The sequence below is a fragment of the Podarcis filfolensis genome (assembly GCF_964270895.1).
Source record: "Podarcis filfolensis genome assembly, chromosome: 4".
NCBI classification, from domain to species: domain Eukaryota; kingdom Metazoa; phylum Chordata; class Lepidosauria; order Squamata; family Lacertidae; genus Podarcis; species Podarcis filfolensis.
In genome coordinates this window covers 11,091,943-11,109,143 of record NC_139607.1, presented here as the reverse complement: position 1 = coordinate 11,109,143, position 17,201 = coordinate 11,091,943, and the positions used below count along the sequence as shown (strand labels likewise).

At 40.9% G+C, this 17,201-nt stretch overlaps 1 protein-coding gene across 4 annotated transcripts in view; it reads right to left on the bottom strand.

Moving 5' to 3' along the window:
- UGGT2 (UDP-glucose glycoprotein glucosyltransferase 2) overlaps nt 1-17,201 on the bottom strand; it is an 80,343-nt gene that overhangs the window by 45,538 nt on the left and 17,604 nt on the right. For all 4 annotated transcript variants that reach the window (XR_014547209.1, XR_014547210.1, XM_083610405.1 and 1 more), the window contains 4 exons: nt 12,045-12,144; nt 10,298-10,358; nt 4,301-4,392; nt 3,936-4,086 (listed from right to left, as the gene is read on the bottom strand). Coding sequence is in view for 2 of the 4 variants with exons in the window: in XM_083610405.1 (XP_083466531.1) it covers nt 3,936-4,086; nt 4,301-4,392; nt 10,298-10,358; nt 12,045-12,144 (404 nt within the window). In the remaining 2 variants the exon portion in view is untranslated. The remainder of the gene's footprint in view (nt 1-3,935; nt 4,087-4,300; nt 4,393-10,297; nt 10,359-12,044; nt 12,145-17,201) is intronic.

Below are 17,201 nucleotides of genomic sequence, written 5' to 3'. Positions count from 1 at the left end.
GCCCCCCCCAACTCAGCTCCGCCCAAGACATGATGGATAACAACAACAACCAGGGAAAAGAAAGTCAGAACATCTTACAAGGACAGAAAGAAACACCACAGACAGAACAATTGCCACACACAGGAAGAACAAGGATATAGTTTGAGTTCCTTGCTTGTAGTTTTATAAATCATTTAATGTGCTAACATAAATAGAAGTTATTAATATTGCGGTTGTGGAATAAGGGATTATTATTATGACTGGAATGTAATGGAAATTATAGGATTTTGGAATGCAGAAATTAAGCAAATTATCAAGCCATCAATTCTAGAACGCATGGGGCCACTTTATCTAAATTATATAATTTGGTATTTGAACAATTGGTATTAATAACTGTGATGGGATGTTGAGCTGCTTGTGCGTAAAGTTCCTAGTCCCTCAGTGTTTGGCTAAGTCCACAAACCACTGTCTGTAACGGAGCTCCATAAGCATGGCTCCGTCAGTCGCTGGCAGAATCCGACAGTGGGCGTTTACGGAATTTCTTCCAGCATAACAGCTCCTTAACGGAAACACGTCTTCTGGACTCTCTACGTGACAGTTTCCGGCGAGGAGTGGGTGTCCCTATAGGAGGTCCTGAAATCTCCCCGCTGTTCTCGCTGGAATTGTCTCTGAGCCATTCTTCCGACCCGCTTTCCCTTGGAGCTCTTTCTCTCCCCCTGCTGGTTCCCTCCTCCGCTGATAAGTCTCTCTCAACCTCTGGGAGCCCTTGCACCACCGGTTCTTCCGATGACAGTTCCCTGACAATAACTTATTATAAATTAGTATTGTTATGATGAAGCTATTATTGGATTATAATTGAAAACTAATAAAAATTATTATAAAAAGGGGGGAACCCACATTTAAGTTTTCAATCTTATAACAACCAGACCAAACATTTTTTTTACATGCTTGTCTGCTTTTGCTTCTTCTTTGCCCAGGATTCAACTTTATAATTTCATTAGGATCGCTCCTGTCTCTGCGGTGCAGCAACCTCCTGAAGTGGAGCAATGCTGTCACTGCCCAAATAGTTTAAGATCTGGGGTCAAACACCTAAACAGACCATCATTTTAAATGACAGCGCCGTCCGTTCCTAGCCAGCAAAGCCAATGCATAGGGATAATGGGAATTTGTTTTATTCATTTAAAATATCTTTAACCAGCCATTCATTGCAAAGTTGCAATCCAGCAATATCTGGAAGGCACCACTTTGGTTATCCCAGTCTGGAATATATCTAAGCAGCTCTGTTGCAGGGTAAGACCAGCAGAGGTGAGCAAACTGCCTTTCAGAGAAGCTTGTCAACCATTACTGAAATCCACAGCCAGAGAAAACCATACAAAGAACTGGCAGGGCTTTTTTTCAGCCGGGACTCACTGGAACTTAATTCTAGCACCTCTGAGTTGGGTGCCATTGCTGTTATAAGAGAACAAGGGAGGGATTCATGGTAAGTTCTGGCACCTCTTTTTCTAGAAAAATAGCACTGAGAATTGGTACCTACAGTCTGCGTTTAACTATTAATAAGAAAATGTATACACCGGAAATCTCATGACAATCATTTAGGAAACAGAGAGAGTGAGAGCTGACAAGAAAGTTAATACTGGTCTACTGTACTCTGAATAGATTTAATTGCATGCAAGTTTTTAAAAAATTACAGTTTAAGGAAACACACGCTAAACATATAAAGGAGAAGAGGGTTTCGTCCCCTTGGGAACTCAACGATATATAATGCAGTAAGCAAGTAATTAAAAATTTCTCCGCTACTACCTGTGTTCATATACTTGTCAATAAAGGGTAATTTAGCATCCTTTGAGGTTCTTCCTTTCAATTTCTTCCTCACTTACAAAGAAATTTATCATTTGATACTGAAGACTGTTTATCCACTGATGTACACTTACAGTTAATAAATGCAGAATTTAATATGGCAACTACACATAGGAATAAGGTTTTGTTTTTTTGCAGTTGCACCTGAATCTTACCCAGTGGTTATCAAGTTCACCAGTAGAACTTTGTAAGAAACCTGAATCTTAGCTATTAATAAATCTCTTTCCTTCAAACAAATTCATAAAATATACAAAGCTAATTTTCTTACTTAGGGGTGTGTGTGTGCAATCTATATATGTATTTCAGTATAGGGTAGTATACAAATAATAATAATAATGATGATGATGATGATGATTGCTTGGTATACGACTCATTTTTTATTGAATATCATTTGCAATATTTGCCTAGAGCAGTGGATCCCAAACTTTATTTCCCATGGAGCATATGAAAATTTCTGATGATCTTTTAGCTGGGGCAATTAGAATAAGATCCACTATTTGACTATTGATTCAAAACCCTAAAATGTATCTTATATAATTGACATTTTATTTCTATTCTTTGTATATTGTATTGTTGTTTTATTGTTATGGCCGATGGCTGATGCAAATAAAGATTCATTCATTCTGATGATCTTGGTGGAGCAATTGGTGATTTTTCTGCCTCTTGCAGTATTTGTAATGCACTGCGCAAGATGCTGTATGATTTTAAACTGTATTTAATTCTTTTAATTCTTATATTGTATTTTATTGTATTACGATTTGCATTCCATTGAATTCAAATTGCAAATCAAGGAAATACAATATACAAAAGAAGCAACAGAAACACAATTAAAAATCAACATGGGTATGCAGAGATGCCAAGTACAACTTGAATGCGGATCACTGGTGGTCCATGGACTACAGTTTGGGGACCCCTGCCTTAAAACAAGAGTGGCCCTTCTGCAAATGGAAGTGCTCATTGTTGTTGCTGCTGCTGCTGCCTGTTGTTGTCGTTGAGTCATTTAGTTGTGTTCGACTCTTCATGACCCCATGGACCAGAGCACGCCAGGCACTCCTGTCTTCCACTGCCTCCCGCAGTTTGGTCAAACTCATGCTGGTAGCTTCGACAACACTGTCCAACCATCTCGTCTTACATTCCACGTTCCTATGCAATATTTTTCTTTACAGCATTGGACTTTCCTTTCGCTTCCAGGCATATCCGCAACTGAGCGTCCTTTCGGCTTTGGCCCAGCCGCTTCATCAGCTCTGAATCTACTTGTACTTGTCCTCCGCTCTTCCTCAGTAGCATGTTGGACGCCTTCCGACCTGAGGGGCTCATCTTCCAGCGTCATAACTTTCATATGCCTGTTGCCTTTGTCCATGGAGTTTTCTTGGCAGGGATACCGGAGTGGCTCGCCGGTTCCTGCTCCAGGTGGATCACGTTTGGTCAAAACTCTCCACTATGACCTGTCCATCTTGGGTGGCCCTGCACAGCATAGCTCATAGCTTCTCTGAGTCATTCAAGCCCCTTCGCCATGGCAAGGCAGTGATCCATGAAGGGGGCTGCTGCCTGTACTACCCTGTAAAAGTTCTATACAAGTTATACTGTATAAAATGGGCACATACCCATTTTACACACGTCATACAGAGACAGGCAATAAACTCAGACATATTTCACTGCTTGCTGAAAGTGGTTTCGACAAGCAACTCAAGGGAAGACTCAAGGGCTTCATGCAAACGTAGCCAGAAAGCATAATGTAGCAGCACTTAAGAAAATGAATGCAGCCTATCCCGTATCTGTCATTTAAACTAAGCTAGAAAAACAGTTAAAGTTCACTTCATGAATCAGAATACCTGCTGGACTTTTTAGTCTTAAAGCCTTAAACACAGTTTTCAAGAGAGGCAGCCATGTTATTTAGAGGCAGCAAAAAACAACAAAGGGTGGAATTCAACTGAGATTTACTTAGAGCAGACCTGCTAAAATAAATGAACATGAGAAAGCTAGGTTTATTCATTTCAATAGGTCCACTCTTGAATAAAACTTAGATGAGTATCACCCCAAGGGTCTCATGGGACTTTAAAAGTTGTTAACTAGATGAAGAAATTAATATGGTTACTTACTACTATTGAAGAGTGACGAATGTCTAATGCATAAGCGTCATCATCAGAATGGGCATCTAATCTCATGATTTTACTAAGAACATCTCCTTTAATTCCAAGGGAGTGAAGTCCACGCATTGCTTTCTCTTCTACCTTCAAAGTTTCTAAAAGACTATTTTTTTAAAAAACACAAATATATGATTTACTTAGCAACTCTTTTGTTCTTCCTCTCAATTTAAATTAAACAAAACAATCAGATTGCTATACTTAATATTCTTTTTAGGACTGTCAATATAGAGCTAACCACAGCTTAGCTGGTCTACGGATCAAGTTACTGGGCCCTTTCGGTACAGTTAATATAGGAAGTTGCATAACTAATACTTTACCTAAATGGATCATGAAGATTCAAATCCATACGAAGACCATTTAGAAATAAACGTGCTTCACCAGGCTGAAGTTCAAGAGCTTCATTCAGATGCTAGAAAGATAGTAAAAAGAAGAAGTCAAGCTTAGTATAATTTAGTCAAGACAGTTTAAAAACCCATCTTCAGAATATCCTCATCTTTCAAATCTGAAATCTATGTGAACAAGATGACATTAATTTTGGCTGGATAAAATTTAATCTTCTAATTATTCTTGTAGATAAGGGATTTCTCCTCTTCTACAGAGTAGGCTTGATGCTAACTATTCATGAACATCTTTCATCCTTTCTTACATATTCACTGCTCACCGAAAGGAAAAACCAAATAACCTGAAAGACAGGCTTTAACTTAGTTTGACAAGTTATATTTCAGGAAATTAGGCTCAGCATTTGTTGCTGAACACACCAGAGTCTTTGAAGCAAACCAGTTCTTGCTCGCTATACAGGGGAAACTCGAAAAATTAGAATATCGTGGAAAAGTTCATTTATTTCAGTAATTCAACTTAAAAGGTGAAACTAATATATGAGATAGACTCATGACATGCAAAGCGAGATATGTCAAGCCTTTATTTGCTATAATTGTGATGATTATGGCATACAGCTGATGAAAACCCCAAATTAACAATCTCAGAAAATTAGAATATTGTGAAAAGGTGCTGTAGCTATTCAATCCATAACACCTGCAATGGGTTCCTGAGTCTTTAAATGGTCTCTCAGTCTGGTTCAGTAGGAAGCACAATCATAGGGAAGGCTGCTGACCTGACAGTTGTGCAGAAAGCCATCACTGAGACCCTCCATAAGGAGAGAAAGCCTCAAAAGGTAATTGCAGAAAAGGTGGATGTTCCCAAAGTGCTAGACGCCATAATAAGGTTGGCAGGAGCTGGGACAGAGCAACGGGAGCTCACCCCGTCACGGGGATTCAAACTGCCAACCTTCCGATCAGCAAACCCAAGAGGCTCAGTGGTTTAGACCATATCGCCACCCAGCATGACTGAACTGCTTCTGGAGCAACAGGACACCATGACGGAAACCAGAGCGCACGGAAACGCTGTTTACCTTCCCGCTGCAGCGGTACCTATTTGTCTATTATACTATCGCCACCCAGCAGGGGATTCAATGTGCTGCCTGGCAGTGCCTACATCGGAGCTAGATGCCATTTCTCTATTTTCCCACAATAAAGAAAATTTACATGGTGTACTATGAAGCAGTCTCAGTTAAAGCAACTTTTAAAGAGAAGAAATAGAATAATAAGCACCATTTGATCATGAAAAAGATTATCTGCTACAGCAGGGGTAGGCATTGTGCGCTCCAGATGTTGTCGGATTTTAGCTCCTATCACCCCTGACCATTGCCCATGTTGGCGGGGACTGATAGGAGTTGGAGTCCAACATCTGGGGGGGGGTGCACCTCAGACTGGGGTGCAGCTCACAAATATACTGTACTGTTCTAACTTTAATGGGCCTCAGCAATTGCCCTGAGCTGATCTAGTTAGTCCAAGTCTAGATGGGCTTGTTTGAGTGTTAATCTTGATGTCTGATTGTTTTTTCTCTTTTCCTTTTGAAATTTTATTGAATATTCTTGACTTAATATATTACTGTTATAATTGGTTCCATAGAAATGTGTTTAGATAATATATTGCCAGTGTTGAATTTGATTTAAAAATTCTTCATTCCTGCTCTGTTTTGTATGCACACTGATGGCCGTATGAACACACCCCTCTCTTGGTCCTTTCTCAGTCTGTAAAATGAGAGTTACCAAATGGCCTACCCTACAACGTGCACCAAAGGCAAATAAGATCAGGGACAATCTCTCTCTCTGTCTCTATATACATACAAACAGGGCTGGTCTAATGGAAACATTTTTTCACTGGACCTGGTACAATGGCTGTACACTTATAACGTGGAGCATACAACGTTTGTTTTTAGACAGCTAACCTGAGCAAAAACAAAAGGAAGGCTTCCTTAGGTGAGTCTGTAACTTGAAATGTTATTTAGGCTTCAACAACTACATGCTTCCGTAACATAGCTACTTATCCTTGAAAGCTATTCTGACTGCATCTAATCACCATATACTTTTCAGTCCTTAATAGGCTTTAGCCTCTTTCCCATATTGCATTTTCTATTCAACTTACATTATCTTAGAGGAGAATCTTTCAGTTCTGCACAGCTTGAAATCATGCCTCTCCTGCTGCTAGACGAATATCCTGTAGCTCAAAAATGTGCATGACAATTTATTCTGCTCTACTACTGATGTCTGAATAGCTGCCAGATTTATAGACAGACAAAAAAGACAAAGAGATTGCTTTCTCGCCACTGCATTTGTGCGCACCCAAAGCATTTTTTCATGCGGTCCTTAGAGATAATAACCTTATGTATGCAGCCAGGTTAAATTTGCACAGATTAACCCCAAATTTCATTATCTATATTCAAAGAAGTAACCCACGAGGTCACGGTTTCGCCAAAAACCTGACGTCATCCGATACACTCAGAAGTGCTGTCAAACACTAGCAAAAGCCCCCCTGCAATGTTTGGCGGTGAAAACCCCACATTTCAAGGCACTCCACAAAAAGCCCTTGCAGCCTGACTTGCAGGGTCACAATTTCCCCGAAAACTCAATGTCATCTGATTCACTTGAAAATGGTGCCAGACACCTGCAAATTGGCTCCTGCAACGTTTGGCAGTGCAAACTGCATGTTTCACGGTAGGCCATAAAATGAGCTCTTGGCGCCCTGACCCACAGGGGTCACGATTTCACCAAAATGTTGTCTGATTCATGAAATTTTGTTTTATTACTTCTCTTCAAAATTATGTTTGAATTCTCTGATGTAGTAAGTTTAAAATACAGAGAACGAACTTACACACACACACACACACACACACCCCAATACCCCATTAGCAATTGTGTAGAACAATTTCTGCAAGTATATTAGACTCCTGTCTACTCAAACATTACTTTGGATGTGACACTTGAGACAGAAAGACTCAAAAGTTCTTATGTTAGGTAACAGGATTTTCCAAAAGAGAGCAACTGGCATCAAAATGTATTCAGGTCTATTTTAAGAGCTATTTAACTACCAGTACTTGATACCATTTTACACTGCGTTTGTGCAGCTGCTGCAGTCTAATAAAAATGAGTAATCTGCAGTAAGGCAAAAAAAGAGAAAGAGAGAGAGAAAAAAGAGGAAAGAGGAAAACTTAAATAGGAATTCACTAAAAGATGCTTATTAAAAAGATCAAATGGCTCAAATAAAAAAAATAGCTCCAGGGCTTTAAAAGAAGTATTTGTTTTAGATCAGCCACGTAAAAGTGTCAGGAAAGCATGAAAAACACTGTGCTATTTAATAGTGATTTTCACGGGCATGAAGTTCAGTACTGCTTTGAAGCATCTACAAAATGAAATTTATAGCCTGGTGCTAAGCATCTTTACTCAGAAAATAATAAGCCCCACTGAATTCAATGGGACTTACTTCTTCTAACCAAGCTTAGAACTGAAGTCTGGATCAAATATTCCCCTTCTGTGAGTGGATTTTGCCCAGTTTTGGTATTTTTGAAAGACTATTCTGAAAACCAGTAATGCCAGCAGCGTAGAAGAGAAACATCTTAGCACAACCCATTCTGAAGCAGTCTCAGTGGAGTGATCAGAAATCCCAAATAAAAAATAAATAGTTGCCAGCAGAATATAGAGCAGTAGCTATGTTAGTTTCCTCCAGAAAACACAGAGTTTTGTTGAGGCACCCTCTAGGTTAGCAGATTTATTAGGGCATAATGAATCGATGAAGTGGGTTCTAGCTCATGAATTTTTTCACCACGATAAATCTATTAGCCTATAAGGTGTCAAAGCCACCTTGAGAGCATTCAGACGTAAAAGCTAAATGCCGAGAAGAAGCAGGCAGGCATCTCAGGCTTGGATTGTCCCTTCTTCCCTTTGCAGATGACAATCTTTCAGTCAGAGTTTAACAAAATTCGTTCGAATCTGGAAATCTATGGCTTCCCACTAACCCCAGGCTGGAATTTTCTAATGTTGGGTACATCTTTACTCGCACAAGATGCAGGGAGAGCTGCTAAGCTTGGGCAGCTTTAAAAGAAGATTAGACAAATTCATGGAGGTTAAGGTTACCAAACGTGATAGCTATGCTATGTCCTGCCTCCTCGGTCAGACGCAGAATGCCTCTGTATACCACAAAGTGGGAAGAGTGCTGCTGAACTCGTGTCCCATTTGGTGCATTTCCCATATGCATCTGTTTGGCCACTGGGAGAACAGAATGCTGGAGGTCTGGGCCTTTCGCCAACAATAAGAGGTCTTACCAAGATTTATTCAATAATTCACAGAGAACGATGACGGAATGCAGTCTGTCTCCCATCAATGGTGTTGCTCCAACTGAGCTCCTTCCCCCTCCCTTCCTAGCAACAGCACTTCCCCGATGGTGGCCACCAGGAGCTAACTGTCTCTTGAGTCCTTTGCTCTTCTACTTTCAGTGCACGCCAGGTTCTGGGAGAAGGGGGGGTCAAAAATGCTCTCCAGTGATAACGTGTCAGCTGGCTGCTCTGTCTCTGTCTTCCCCTTTCTCTTTTCCCAACACCTCCCAACTCTTTTGTCTCCGTCTCTGACCTGTGACCTTCCTCAAACCACTGCTGTAATTCAATACAACCTTCCTCTTCTCTGGGAAGTTCAGGAGGGAGGGGAGGTCTCCACCATTCCTCCTCAGTCCAGTCCCCAACACCCAGCTGGGCTTTTACGTTATTATCAGGATACGGCATGCAAGCCTGAGGCTCATACCTGCACAATCTTGCAGCACGAAACCATAATTTAGCACATGGGTGGGGAACCTGCGGCCCTCCCAGCTGTTGTTGGACGACTGCAGTTCCCATCAACCCTGACCATTGGCCATATTGGCTGGGGCTGATAGAATCCAACAACAACACATAGATTAATTTTTTGCAAGATATGGAATGGTTTCCACGAGGAGGTAGGGAGGAAGAAAAGTGCAGACCTAGCAGCAGATAGGTGGTGTTGGATAAAAAGGGTGGGTCTTTCTGACAAGTTTATCAAAATGGATAAGGGATCCTCCAAAAACACTTAGATAATTTTGAGAGCCTGAAGTTGTCTACATGTTATGCACAGAGAAGGGGGGGGTGAGACCTTGGGGTTGGTCCATAACCTAACTCTGCCTGCATCACTGGTACTGCACCCTTGACACCCACAAGTTCCTCAAATAAAGGGTGGTCAAGGAATTTAATAAATAAATAAAATTCTTTACACCTCTGTGAGTAGCAAATCAAGCATATTTTATATACCGGTAAATCAGGGAAGAGTGGAAAGAGGTGTCAATGACTGTCTGATTCACTATACATATAAGAAAATGAATCCTGAACGAAGCAATCTTCACAAACATGGGGCTGTTTGGAATGGGACAGTAGATGAAGATTACTGACTTGATCTAGGATGATAGGGATGAAGCTGAGGAAGGAGGCTTATATTTTAAAACATACTCTGAAGAACACAGATCTCAAATGACCCATGTGTTAAGGGCAAAAGCTCAAAATATAATTCTGCAATATATTAAAATATATTATCGACAGAGCAAATTATACTGCGTGCAGACATTTGGGTACTGAACTGATTTATGTTGAACTCCAGTGGTCAATTAAAGCAGCTTAGTTCAGAGTTAAAGCTCAAGCCCTGAAGGTAACATCTGAACATTAATGGTCTAAGTTTCATCGCTCACTGTAGCTGGAAGGGCTGCTCAGCAAATCAGGCCATGCCATGCAATATTTGAGCAGAAGGTGTCATGAGAAGCTAAGGACTGAAACTGATGAGCAAGTCCACATTTAGAAATTCTGCTGCTTACATTTTTAAGTTACATTATAATACGTTTATCTCCCAGCCTTGAATAATATATGCATCTCTCGACACAGTATAATCAACTGCATCATTTTGTTTAATAAAAAGAACAGTAACAAACCTGTTGATTTTCCTTTATTTCTTTCCGCATTTGCAGGTTCACTAACACTTTGGTCAGGGATCTGAAAAAGTCAGAGATCATGAACTGTTCTGTGTTTCGGCATTTCCCCCACCTATTCTGAGGGAATAAAGTACTCCATAGGCAAAGTTTTGCATGCAATGATATCCCCTCAACATATCCCCTCTAACACCCAACCACAATGAAACAATTGGTTTAAACTAACCAATTTGTAGTAACTTCTGAACTGGAAACTACAATTAGCTTCAGCTATGGTTTCTTAAACTAGACTTTTTCCCCTGTGGCAGGTGAGGGCATGTTCAAACCAGATGTCCACTCTCAACTTCTTGCTATCTAGCAAGACCTGTAAACTTTTCTTCTAAAGTAAAATGACTATTAAAGATTTTTAGAAAAGACTTTTGATAGACAGTGGTACTTGACTTAAGCATGATTTTCAACAGTTGTTATATGCTCAGATACAAATTTTATGCAAGATTTATTCTAACAGGAACAAAGAAAAGTTATTCAAGTTTCTGCCAGACGAGAGAAATTACTGCTCGTGTCTAACATCAACCATGCACTCTCATCTCCGCCTTATTCTGTCTAAGGGTTGTCACAATAGTTCAAAAACTACAGCCAGCTGTGCCTTGCAATGTCAAATAAGTATGGGATTGTATTGGGGATTCAAGGCATCACAGACTGTAACAATAGTGTATTGTTTGATAGAACAGTAGGGAAAGAAATCTGGCTTTTGTAGCAGAAGGAGACCCACAGGGTTGTTGTAAGGGTAAACGAGATAAGAACTGTAAAGCATTTTATCCATGAAAAACACTATAAAAAGTTCACTTACAATCATGACAATGTCTGCTAATGAAGGAAATCTCGACATGATACCAGTTGTATAAACACTGGAAAGCTAGCTTCGCTGCTCTTATGAGTAATCTCTTGGTATAGAAAGATGACAAAGAACTGCCTATTATTGTGGCATGAATGATCATGGCTATGTTTCTTAATTTGACAACTTGCACCCAATGGGCCATTTAAGACTTAGCATTTGGATTTACATACTGGATCCTTCCATCTGTTGAATTCTATTAACTGTTGTTTAGGCTTGTTAAAAACCACTTTCCTGGTCACATGATAAGAATCAACTTCAAGGCAAGATGTGAGGTAGATCCTGATTTTCTTTATTGACACAGACAACTTACATAGATATATGAGAGCCAGTCAGGCTAGCAACTTTTGTGGAGTTTATTGGAAGGCTACTCTAGCATATTGAACTTGGACTGGAGAGACCAGGCTCAAATTCTACTCGGTCAAGAAGCTCAACTCAGATCAGTCACTTTCTACCTCCTAGGGTTGGTGAATGAATAAAATGAGGGAAAGTCACATCTGCTGCCCTAATAACTTTGGAAGAAGGGTGGGATAAAAATGTAAATAAAGTTTCAAAAGAAACTCTCAAAATCCAGACATTCATTAATATACAGTGGTACCTCGGTTTACGAACTTAATCCATTCCGGAAGTCCTTTCTTAAACCAAAACCATTCTTAAACCGAGGCGTGCTTTCCCTAATGAGGCCTTCCGCCACCGGTGCCCTTCCATTGTTCGGCTTCCGTTCTTAGACCGAGGTAAAGCTCTCAAACCAAGACACTATTTCCGGTTTTGCGGACTATGTAAACCAAATTGTTCTTAAACCGGACTGTTCTTAAACCGAGGTACCACTGTAATTGGAAATAACATTAGCCTTACCTGGCCTTGACTGGGAAGTTCTGTGCAATGTCCTTCATGACTTTTAATGCATTATAAGCGGGCACAGAGAGAATTCGAGAGGCTGCCTGCAAACTAATGTCTACAAGAAAACAAAGCATTCACAGAAGAACCTCAGGTATGGATTTAAAACATTTGTTAATAGCAAAACCTGTCTGGCTTTAATTAACTTGAAGGTCAATGCTTATCTAACGATCAGCTACAGTTATGTTGGCAGGTAGAATTTAGGGAGAGAAGGGAAGAGGAAATCCTAGGGTCAACTCCCAATTCCTTGACTATGGTCACATGCCTGGAGCATATATATGTTGACTAGACAGGGGCGTATAAGTAACAACTGTAAATAGAATTATATTCATCATTAGCCAATCAGGTCATTTGCACACAGTTAATAAAAGCAACAAGATAAGCAACAAGGTAAATATATAAAAAAATACATTAATCCATCGTAACATATGATTAAAAACTGTACTATTTCAACTACTCTTTGACACATCTTATCATCTGAAATGGTGACTTCCACTGCGCTAAAGCCAATTTAACAAATACAGCAGTCCTATTTCTATACACATTTTCCACAAAAGCACTCAGAGGCTACTATGATAGTACACAACCATAATTGTTGTTGTTGTTGTTTAGTCGTTTAGTCTTCGTGACCCCATGGACCAGAGCACGCCAGGCACTTCTGTCTTCCACTGTCTCCCGCAGTTCGGTCAGATTCATGTTTGTAGCTTCGAGAACACTGTCCAACCATCTCGTCCTCTGTCGTCCCCTTCTCCTTGCGCCCTCCATCTTTCCCAACATCAGGGTCTTTTCCAGAGAGTCTTCTCTGCTCATGAGGTGGCCAAAGTACTGGAGCCTCAGCTTCACGATCTGTCCTTCCAGTGAGCACTCAGGACTAATTTCCTTAAGAATGGATGCGTTTGATCTTCTTGCAGTCCATGGGGCTCTCAAGAGTCTCCTCCAGCACCATAATTCAATAGCATCAATTCTTCGGCGATCAGCCTTCTTTATGGTCCAGCTCTCACTTCCATACATCACTAACACAACCATATTACAAGTTATAATTGTCATCATGACCAGAGATAGTAAACACTCTAAACTATACTACAGATGCAGCTGTAATTAAATAATTTCCTTAGGTGTAAGATGTGGCAGCAGGTTAAGCTTGTTTTGTCTGATGATGTTTCAAAGGCTCTAGTCAGAAAATTATCCAGCTTATGAATGAGCTGCAGGCTTGCACATTCCTTCCCACTTTCATACGCTGCTTCCCTTTCCGACTCCTGTTTAGTGCTGACCCCCAATTTACTTCAGAGCAGCAATGGTTAGCACTTGGCTCTTCCAACCTAACCACAGTTTGTCACGATATCTGAACTGGCAAACTACAGAGAGTGCTGTACACACATGTCAGGTGTGTACTTTGGCAACCTTTGGTAACGTGGCGTCCTGAGCGAGCCCAAAAGGTCACAACCCAAAATGGATCTTCTCAATTATGGATCTTCTCAATTTTGTGCCTCCCTGTGTGGGGCAACTGCCTGCACCGCCCTAACTCAGACGCGGCACATATCTTGTTTCCAGTTCTCCAAATGGTTTGTAGGAATGTCTGAACTTAGCCACTGAACTATTGGTAATTTTCAGTTATATACCGTATTTTTGGCCCCATAGGACGCACCTAGTTTTTTTTGGGGGGGGGGAATAAAGAAAAAAAATTATTTCCCCCCCAGGCACAGGGCTGGCGCAGGGGAAGCCCAAGCTTCCCCCGACCCCAGCCCCCAGAACAGCCTGCTATCCGCAAGCCTAGGGAGCCACGCCGGTCTCCCCAGGCTTGCGGACAGCTGTGCGAAGCCCGGGCGCGCTCTTCAGCGCGCCCAAGGCTTCGGAATGCAGGCAGCTCTGCGCAACCGCCGGGCTCCGGAGGGTCGTGCAGAGCTGCGCGGAGCCCAGGAGGACAGGCAGCTCTGCGCGACCTTCCGGAGCCCGGCGCGGCTTGGCGCCGGGCTCCGGAGGGTCGCACAGAGTTGCACGGAGCCCGGGAGCGCAGGCAGCTCTCCGCGACCCTCCGGAGGGTCGCGCAGAGCTGCGCGGACCCTGGGAGGGTTGCGCAGAGCTTCCTGAAGCCTGGAGAGCGAGAGCCTCTCACTCTCCAGGCTTCAGCGAAAGCCTGTATTCGCCCCATAGGACGCACCCACATTTCCCCTTCATTTTTGGAGGGGGAAAAGTGCATCCTATAGGGCGAAAAATACGGTACACTCCAATAGTTTTACAGTCATTTTAACATTTCAAAATTCGACTTCCTTCTTCACTTTCTGCGGTTCCTTAAATTTATATTTATCATTTCCTGCATATACTGAATTAACTTATTTTTTTATTCAACTACTTTAATTATTTACTCTTATGAAACTGCAGGTTATTACAATAATCCTGCCAATGTCTTTCTCTGTTTACAATTTATTTGTACATATCCAATACACAATTTCCATTCTTTTATAAAAAGTTTGTAGTTTTGATGTCTTATTTTTCTGGTAAGTTTTGCCATTTCTGCATAATCCATGAGTTTCTGTATCCAGTTCTTTCCTCGGGTCTTCTTCTTTCCATTTTGGGGCCAATAAGATTCTTGACGCTGCAGTCGCATACATAAATTTTACTACTGAACTGCTTTTACTTCTACTCGCATTTCTGATTGTTCAAACCTCATCTGCATGCATCTGTCAGGACTGCATGTATGTTTTGATTTGATTTGATCGGAGTGCAGAAAACCCCTAGAATTCAAGCTTTCTGAAAATTTAAACTTTCCAGAACAAGTTTCATGATAGCCTTGAAACTGTTTTGCCAGTTGTTACTGAAACGCAGCATAGGTGCTACACCAAATTTCCAACAGTTGGGGGAGAAGTTTCAGACTCCAATATAATTTCTTGCCACTCGCCATGATTACTAAAAATCAGAATAAATTAGGCAAAATAGTATTGATTATTCAAAAGCAGCAAAAAAAAGGTGCTCAACTTGCATTATTTATACAGGTTACAGAATTCAGCTTATTTTAGCACAGAATTTGGAACACTGGGAAAGAGGAATAATAACTCTAGAAGAAACACGGTAATAGCTATATTGCCCAGTTTCAAAAGGTTTCATTAAAATTATATTCCATCTATTTTATTTGAACTCCTAGTAGCTATAACAAACAAATCTAATTCAACTAATAAATCATGAGTAGCACAAGGCTATTCTCCTCTCTGCAATGCAGCGAATGTTGGCCTTTTGTAGACCTACAATCCTATACCCACTTACTTGGGTGTAATCTGCACTAAACTCAATAGGACTTACTTCTGAGTAGACATGCATAATGCTATAAGACCCAGGGAAAGCAGTAGAACTTAATTTAGTTACAACTAACTAATTCTCATTAACTTGTTTATTTATTTCCAAAAAGGATATCCCATATGTAACATAAAAGCATACAAGAAACTGTTACCAATAATGCTGAAAGGAGAAAAGGCATCATATCGTGCTACTTTTACAGTATTATGAAAAAAAGCCTAATCTTCCACAAGCTTCATGGTCAATTTCCCTCACCCTCAACATATCATAGATATGACGAAATAGCTTTTAAAGTAGTATTATGGCTTTTATTTTGCAATGATAACACTTCATGGCCTACTCCTGTGCCGCATTAATAGAAACAGTAAAGATAAATTGTACCACAATGATTTCAGCCACACAAGATCCTCCTGCAGGTCATCAGGATAAGAAGATTTAACATCTTTCCCTTCCCTCCGCCTCTCTGAAGAGCTTTATGTGCACTTTGTTCATCTGATGCAGCAGTTTACCAATAAAATCTAAAACTGTTTAGTTAAAAATAGATTCACAGAAGAGAACAATAGATGCTTCTTGGTGTTTCATCCTGTCAATGAAGCCAGGACAAATGTTTTGAGTCTGACCATATATTAATCTCTTGATTTATTTCTGAAAACTTAAGAAAAGCTACAAGGATCCGATCAGAGAACCAAAATGTGCGGCTGCTGCTGAAAGTAGCAGCTGCGTGTCTAGTTCCCCAGCCCCACCAAAGTCGGTTATATGAAGGGAGCCTGAAAAACCCATTGCACGTTGATGCTAGGACATAAATTCTGAAGTACAGAAGCGCATATTGACAGCCTTCCATAGCCACACTCCACTGAGTTAAAAAATTCAGGCAGCTGTCTTGATCTACTATGACACATGTACACCTCAAAGATTAGTAGACATGGCATAATACCCAACTTAATGGGATCTGATGCCGATCCTAGAATACTGGGCTGGCAGAAGGTGGTGCGCCGCTTAACCTGGAATCACTTGCCTGATCAGCCATGAGGCATGGTTACCTGGGAGTAAGTGCTACTAAATTCAGCCGAGTTTGTTTCTAACAGCATAGATTCAGCTTGCTAAAACACACTGAGCTTTAACAAAAGTCCAATGAAATGCTACCTTTAGCTTCTGATCAGCCATGCTCACCATTTTACAAAAAGGTGTTACCATTTAAATTGCCGGCACAAAGCAAGAACCGCAAAGAAAGGAAACAAAAGAGGCCTGCTTCTGTCTATTGCCCACATTCTCCAATTTCCTCTATGGTGATATGTTACAAACAAAAGTAAAAATTGAAAGCCTCGCTATCATCTCATTTGCTTGCCAGAGGCAAGAGAACAGAGGCAGGGGTGGCTGGGTGGGTGAGGGGGGCGATTGTATCTGGTGCTCCAGCAGAGGATGTCATTGTTCAAAAAAAAAAAAAATGCCCCAGAGATTAATTCCTCTACATTTCCTGTTCCACTGCACCACTTAGAACTAGGCGTAACATCTAGAATGGTCCCTCAGGTTTTCAGCACGATACTTTCATAACACTAGCAAATTACCATCATCACTGGGAGATCAACACAGCTCACTGAAAATGTATTCCATGAAAATGTAGTTCTGGTAGATACTCCTTCAGCAACATAGCAAAAGAAGCATAACGGATATCCAGATTCTGAATACAATGGCTAATCTGGAGCCTGTGTGAGCAAGGGATTCACATTTTATTTTTTTAGCCCGGATGATAAAAGTTATGTGTGCACAGCAGTTATTTCCCAATGTATACCTCTAGAATTTTTCTCTCAGAAGAGCCCCCTCCCCCCC